Consider the following 8,231-nt stretch of genomic DNA (forward strand, 5'->3'; position numbering starts at 1 on the left):
ATATATTTATTTATTTTTTGATACCGGGGATCAAACATCAAACTCGGTTCCTTGTGCTTGCAAGACAGGCGGCAGAACCGCTGAGCTAAATCCATGGCCCTCCATTTGATTTTTTTAAAAAATTATTTTTGCTTTGCTTTGCTGTTCCTTCTGGTAGTGAGGATCAAACCAAGGAACATGCTACCATTGAACTATATCCTCAGGTTTTTTTTTCCAGTTTTGCAATAGGATCTCACTAAACTGTCCAGGCTGACCTCAAACCTTCAATCTTCCCACCTCAACCTCCTACATGCTGGGATTTCAGGCATGTACCACTATGCCCAGCCTGTTTCTGTATGGTTGTGAGGTAAGAAGTATTTTTTTCTATCCAAGGTGTGTTGGCATATGTTTGACATCCCAGAACTCTGGCAGGATGAGGCAGGAGGATCATAAGCTTGAGCGAAGCCTGGGTGATTTAGCAAAACCCTGCCATAAGAAAAAACAATTTAAAGGGTGTGGAGGTGCTGGTGATAAAGCTCAATGCGAAGGCTCTGGGCTAAGTTTCCAGTACTGGCTCCCACTAAAGATTTTTTTGCATATACAGGATATAGGGGGGAAAAATCAAAGGAATACATTTCATGATAGTGGAAATCATACATAATTCACGTTTTAATGATCATCTACAAAGTTTCACTGGAACATCATCTATGCTTGCTTATTTATAAATTATCTGGGGTCACTTCTGTACTATAATGGCAGACTGAGTATGATGATATCAAATATATGGCCTGAAATATTCACAATGTAGAATGATATAGCTTGCTAATCCCTGGTAGAATACAAATATTTTTCACACTATATTCCAATGTATTTCAAGTTTTATATAGTAAATCAAAATATGCATACTATCTACTTTGTTAAGTCCTGAACACAACACATTCTTAAAACCTTAACTAAACTTGTGTTATCACACCCTAGAACTTAATCAACATTTAAGCAGATGTCTAAGGATACATTCTATGCACTAGCACAAACCAGTCTGGTACTAGAAAAACCCATCTCACAATTTTCTCCAGCCAGGGAGCCAGCTGGTTGCTCAAACCTGGTGTCTAGAACTGAGGATTCACCCTGCCTATATTGTGCAAGCCCAATCTATATTCCCTGAAATATGAGTCATACAAAAGTCAAGACAAATAATTCTCACATGATATAAATATTTGCTCTTTTTTCCAAAGTAATACAAATTCCTGCATAGTGTATTTCACTATGAACTATATTATACAGGTAAAACCTGAATTCACTACCTGAATATGGGAGAGGCAGAGGGGTAGTAGACAGCAAGTCCAGCAGGACACTGAGGTGGCAAATAACAAGGCTACTTATCAACACAAGGTACAAAGAAGAAGCGAGTAAGATGACAAATTCTACTGGAACATGTTAAATGTGAGATGTCTGTGGCCATCCAAATTGAAATAGCCAGTAAGCACTTGGATTATGAGGCTTGGGGAATCTGGAGCGGACTGTGCTGAATATAGATTTAGGAGTCATCGGTGAAGAGGTGCTTGAAGTGCTACGTGTGAAAGAGCCGCAGGAAAATGTGTATCAGTAAAACTGAGAACTAAGATGGGATCACCAATATTTAGGCAATGAGCAAAGAAGAATCTGTTTTTAAGGTATGAAGAAAACTGAAACAAAGTGGCTTTTTACATGATCTTATTGAGAAAAGAAAAATCTAAAGTTTGTAAACTTTTGAAGGGCAGACTGCAACCAAAACTCTTGCAAATTTCAGATATAATCAACAAATTTAAATCTCAATTCCATGAAACTGTGTTTTTATGTACTCAAATCTTGTGTAAAAGTGGTGGTAACTACTGGGAAAAAAAAACCTTTCAATTAGGTAATGAATTCATATAAGTGAAAGTAACTTTAACAAAAATTAAATTAAACAGAAAGCTGTCATTAACAAATAACAAAATTGTTTATAAACTGCTTAAGTGAAAGCAGCTATACCTATATAACCTTTAAAATAACAAAGCAAAAAAAGGGTTAACTTTCAAATTCAAAAGTTATTTGCATGTGGTAGTTCACAGCTGACAGGAGCAGCTGTCTGGTTCGTCTAGACAGCTGTTCAGATTTGGTAGAGTTGTTTCCAGTACTGCCAGAAAGTTTTGCACCTTTTCAAAAACTGCTGGAGTGGGATCTACTTTCAGCTGGGTGAATAATACAAAGAACTGAACTTGGATTGGCATCAAAACAATTCCTGTCAGATGAGGCAGGCAACAGAGTTTTAAAAGTTAGTTATCTCTTTGATCTTGAATGCTTTTAGTCATCATTTCTGATTTAAAGAAGAAAGTGTAAGTGCTCAGTCTGAGCATTTCTACAGAAAATACATTTTATAAGTTTATCCAAAAATGAGTAAACTCGTTCTAGACATTTTTAGAAACGTGTCATGTAACAGTTATATTTTAAATGGTTCAATAAAAAAAAAGGTAGGCAGTAGGAAGACTTATGCTTAATATTTTTAAAACACATGAAAAGGTAAGAAACAATTGGAATAAGGCAAAATAGCTTCCTTTTCTTTGAATTCTTATTGGATTTTTGCCAAAGTCATTATATCTAACTTCTATACTCATCCTATCACTGCAAATTAGCATCCAACACATGGAGACACTTAAAATATACATATGTATTTATTAATTCCAATGGGGAAACTCACCGGCAAATGTGAGAATGTATTTTTAAATTTCTATTCAGCCAATAATTTAAAACTTGTTTAAAACTGTACTTGAATTAAATGCTATTAAATAATACTAACTTAAAGTCTTATAAAAATACACTATTCTACTCAATAATATAGCACTTGCCCAACACATGCAAGTGCCCTGCGCTCAATCCCCAGCACCATACAAAACACACACACACACACACACAAACACAAACACAAAATAACAGTACTCTACCATACAAAACACACACACACACACACACACACACACACACACACACACACAAAATAACAGTACTCTAAAACAGTAGTTTTCAAAGTATGGCCCAGGGATTCCTATAGGTTCCTACAACTCTGCTGATTGTGAAAGCAAAACTATTCATGGTAACACCCAGATAGCATCTGCCTTTTCTATTCTGTCACACAGCAGTACACAGTACAGTTTTCCAGAGTACACATGATAGGCGGTACAAATTGAATACAAAGCAGACAAGAGAATCTGGCTGTATTCTATTAAGCCTGACATTAGTGAGATCTGAAAAAAATTGTAAAAATCATAAAAACAAACCAAAAGGTAAAACAACGCCAGTCTTCTCATGAAACTTGTTTTCAAAAGTAGTTATTCATTCATTAAAATGTTATTTATATTACTATGTAAAATGTCCTATGGCTGTATTTTATTGAATCATCAATAAATCATTTTTTTAACATTCTCAGTTTGCAGTTTCTGGCGCTGGGGACTGAATCCAGGGTCTCATACATACTACACAAGGGCTCTACCACTATGCTACCCCCCCGAGTCCTTGGCTTAAATTTTTAATAGGATAAATAGTAACAGTTATATTTTACATATAATCCCCATAAATAAAAGTTCTTTGATATCCTCCACTTTTAAGACTAATGTAAAGGAGTCTTGACATTAAAAAGTCTGAAAAGTTCTACTCTAAGATAATAAATCCTTTATATAATTTTTTTGTAAATTAGCAAGAACCTTTTGATATAATTTGTTTCAGCAGATATTGATGAGAAGGCTTTAGGGGAGATAAGTAGTCTGTCTTGTTATACTTTAGAAAAATACAAAGACATTCCCTTTTTTCCATAGCTGTTGCTGCCAGAGATAAAGGCTATGACTTACTGTAAAGAAAAGGTCCATAACTCTGCTGTCCAGAAGAGTCTCCCGCCAGGACTCGGTTGGCTTCAACAGCACATTTTGTGAGGATTCAAACATAGCTATATAATGTCTGCCCAGTTATCTGGTGTCAAGGTCAACAACAATAACATTCTTACTTTGTCTAAAGTATAAGTATACCCTAAATATAACAGGAGCCATCCAGAAAGAATGTAATGGAAACAGTTTAAGCCTCTTCACATATGCTACATAATTCATGCATGAAGCTAAGGAATAAAAGGTATTAAGTGCTGAAAAAAAGAACCTTATAGGAATGTAAGATAACAGTTTCACAGTAATTATGTGTCATGCTGTAGGGATATAAAAAGTTTGATAATCAGAGTTCTTAATAGTGACAACAGAAGGAAAAAACATGACTTGCAAGACAGATATACAAAGAGATAGAAAAGAATACATTTCTGCAGGTTTGTCCCAACATTTCTCTCCAATTTTACAAAAACTCAACTCAGAAATATAAAATGTAGGTTTCAAATCATGTATGAAGAAATTTTTCCAAAACAAAAATTATAGAGTCCACCAAAAAAAAGAGTATACACATTTCAGGAAAAGAAAAACTTATATAAATACTTTAATACTAAATTTATTGAGATAGCATGAGATTAATACAAGTTACCTTTGGCCTCTACAATTACAAGAGATGCTCAAAGTGGTGGCCATTAGCTTCCAGACATATTAGTATGGCAAACTGCTGCTTGGGTAAATAACCTTGGTCACTGAGATTGCAGCACATGCATTTTCAATCTCTTCTCTAACTGGTGGCAGTGTAGCCAGCAGGTTTTCTGTGATATATGACATACTCTAGGACCCCTCTCCCCCATACCAGGGTAACACCATGTGTTGAAAAAAATATACTATTTTCTTTTCCTGAAGTGTGCATACAATTTTTCGCATTGTCTCTCTGTCTCTCTCCTAGAAAAACAAAACAAAAAGCAGGAAGAACAAGAATGAATTAAAAAATCCCCCAGATCTGAGTATCCAAATACCAAGTCCAAATAAAGAACTAATCGGCAGCCATAAAACTTTATACATGCAGGGCAGGGGATTTAGCTCACTGGTGCCACCACCTGCCTTGCAAACACAAGGTCCCAAGTTCAATCCCCGGTACTAAAAGAAAGAAAAAAAAATTTATAGATGCTCACTTAAAATTCTCACAGACTGCACAGCAATTTACAGGGTGTTCAATACCAAACAAGCTACAAATGAAAGATTGCTTTTGTTGTAAATGAAGTAACCACTACATATTTGTAGGTCTTTGTAATTTACTCAATGACAAATGCCATAGTAAATGAGGCTTTTAAGAAATGGAAAAACTGCTTAGGGATAAAGACAGTCACTATGTCCCTTCCATTGCCAAATGCCTAACTCAAATACCTCATCCAAGCAACGTTTGCATTATTCAAGAAGTCTTTTTTGTGTTGTTTTGAGACAGAACCTCATTATGCAGTTCAGGCTGGCCTTGAACCCGTTATGTAGCCCAGGTTGGCCTGGGGCTTGCCACAATCATAGAAATCTCTAAATTAGACTACAGATTGTAAAAATTAGGTATAAATTCAAATGTGTTTTCATTAAATCTCATTGTTTTTAGAGAAATTATTAAGCAGAAAAAAATTAAAGGCTGTGACAATGCTTTGGATAGTATTTCTTGAAAGTTGATTGCTTACCTCCCTGTTAAGAAAGCTACACTCTTTCTCTGAAGAGTAAGGAGGGGCATTTGGTTCTTTTAAGAAGACACTGCTTGTTTCTGAAAAGTCACCCCCAAAACGTCCTGCAACTCTTGCTCATTCAATTCATAATAAGACCCAAACCAGGTTCATTTAAACTTCATTTCTCTCTTCCTTTATCTGCCCCCTTGTGGAGGAAAGCGAAAGAGATGGAAACTCAAAGTAAAATGAGTGTGAATTTCAGGGGGAAAAAAAAAAAAAAATCAAGTCAAGGAAGTGTTATCAATATAAGTGAGTTCATTTACTCCTGAGGCACCTGTTTTTGCTCAACATAATATAACAATTGAACCTTAAATCATTTTACATGGTGAAAAATTAAAGCCTGATGCACTTTTACAGAAACAAACAAATATTTATGGATGAAATTTATCTGCTATTTAGGTTCTGTTTCAAAATGGTCTGGGGCTACCAGAGTACTGATAAAACAAGACTACTTATCTGCACTTAAAGATGCTGAAGTTAATTATTTTGTCTGGTCCTGCATGACCTTAAAATTTTCCACAACCAGAGGGGTGTCACTTTAGTGTATAAAGTAAATCATCTGAGAAAGGCAATCAATTCTTTCTACTTTGTAAAAATGGAACACTATTCCATTTATTCTTTTCTAGTTTTCTCTTAATTTTCAATTTATTTCATTGAAAAGTAATTTTGGTGCATATATTCAGTAATGAAACAGGGTTCTATCAAATTTACTAAAAGTTTTATCAACTACTGGGGTTAAGCAAATATACATAAGTTAAACAATCTAGTTCCATTTCCTAGGGATTTGGAATCTGGCATTAAAATGGTATTATTTATTTTTTGAATATTCAAACCTAACAAAACATATGTATATTCTACATTTACTAAACACCAGCTTATAAAAATAACAAAATTTATTATTATATATTTATAAAAGGTGCCATGATTTCATTTTTTAAATTAGGTGGGATAGGAAACAGATAAACGGGGCAGGGATTTAGCTCAGTGGCACTGTACCTGCCTTGTAAGTGCAAGGTCCTGAGTTCAATTTCCTGTACCACCAAAAAAACAAAAAAAAGGTCTCAAAGCTTCAGAAGCTAGAAGGAGCATTCTGTCTTAGGGTGAGAAGTAAAATACTTTAGGGGCTCTACATGCTGAAGAAAGCTAAACCCTCCAAGAATTCCATATAGTTCAAGCACAAAAAAACAGAAGGGACAGAAGGGGAGCAATATTAATGATTTTTCTACTTGTAGAAATTCAGAAAAGCTTACTCCAAGTGAAGAGAGTCTTCCTTGTTCTAACTAAGCCTGCAGTGAAAATTCAGCAAAGGGTATGACAATTCTTTTAATAAGTAGAAGATTACTTCAAAAATTAATACGCATTACAAAAGGAAACTAAACAAATGAAGTATCTTCTATTCTCTTCTACCTTTTAAACTCCAACAAGTATATTGTCCATAAGTACTTCTGTATCTTGTTCTTATAAGGAGAATCTGATGAGTTTAAGAGAGAACTTTTTCCACATATGAAATTATAAATAAATACCAGATTCAAAATCCTCAAATCTTAGCTGGGCGTGGTGGTGCATGCCTGTAATCTCAGCACTTGGGAGGCTGAGGCAGGAGGATCGCTCTGAGTCCGAGACCAGCCTGGGCTACCTAGTGAGTTCCAAGTCAGTCTCAACTATATAGTGAGACCCAGTCTTAAAAATTAAAAAAACAAAACAAAAAAACAACCAAAAACAAAATCCTCAAATCTTAGTTCTTTAAATCTTGGTTTTAGTTTCTCTTGATTGTGGTCTGTTTTCAAACACACTTAGCATTCAAGTCAGCATGGCCAAATTTCCTTAAATATTTAATAAATAGATGTGAAATTCTTACATGTGGCCAACAGCATAGAGATATTTGTGAGTTTAATGTCTGACCTATGAGAAAATATTTTTTCTTATAATTATTTTTAATTATTTTAAAGTTTCATGTGAATTTTGCTTTTCCCCTCTGAATCTGGAAAGAATTTTTATGTCTGGCATGATATTTGCCCTCTATCAACAAAGTACAATTACTGAATTTGAGATGTAGTTCAGCGGACCACTTCTAGCATTCACATGAGGGCCTCTGTAATGCACCACAAAAAGAGGCTGTGTTTGTTTTTGTGAAGAATTAATCTACACTATAGATAAAACTTCCTTCTGTCAGCCAACATGACAGCACCACTAACAATACTACTTTTTCATAATAAAATGCATATATAATTCTTATTGTTAAGACAGACCTTTTTCACTACAAATAATATCCAACTCTACAAAAGAACATATAATTATCCCCAAACATAATAAAATCCAAAGTTAAACATAAAAACAAAAAAAAGAACTGTGTGAAGATGGATGTGGTAGTGATTCATGCCTCTAATCCCAGCAGAAGGATCACAAGTTTAGTGAGAGCCTATCTCAAAAAAAAAAGAAAGGATAATAACAGAGCTTTTAAAGAATGTTAACCTGAAGCTGAGCATGATGACACACCCGTAATCCCAGCATTTGGGAGGCTGATGCAGCAGAAGGTGAGGCCAGCCTGGACTACATGGGCTACATGATAAGACCCTTACCTTACAATACCCCTACTCCTAAAAGGAATTCACTAAAAAAAAAAAAAAAAAAAAAA

General features: G+C 34.9%; 1 protein-coding gene across 2 annotated transcripts in view; it reads right to left on the bottom strand.

Moving 5' to 3' along the window:
• The window catches only part of Xpo4 (exportin 4), a 104,672-nt gene that overhangs the window by 37,455 nt on the left and 58,986 nt on the right, over positions 1 to 8,231 (bottom strand). For both annotated transcript variants that reach the window (XM_010607496.3, XM_010607497.3), the window contains exon 7: positions 3,840 to 3,952. In XM_010607496.3, the coding sequence (XP_010605798.1) occupies positions 3,840 to 3,952 (113 nt within the window). The remainder of the gene's footprint in view (positions 1 to 3,839; positions 3,953 to 8,231) is intronic.

This window comes from Fukomys damarensis, unplaced genomic scaffold, assembly GCF_012274545.1.
Source record: "Fukomys damarensis isolate Sample0158 unplaced genomic scaffold, DMR_v1.0_HiC HiC_scaffold_38, whole genome shotgun sequence".
NCBI lineage: Eukaryota > Metazoa > Chordata > Mammalia > Rodentia > Bathyergidae > Fukomys > Fukomys damarensis.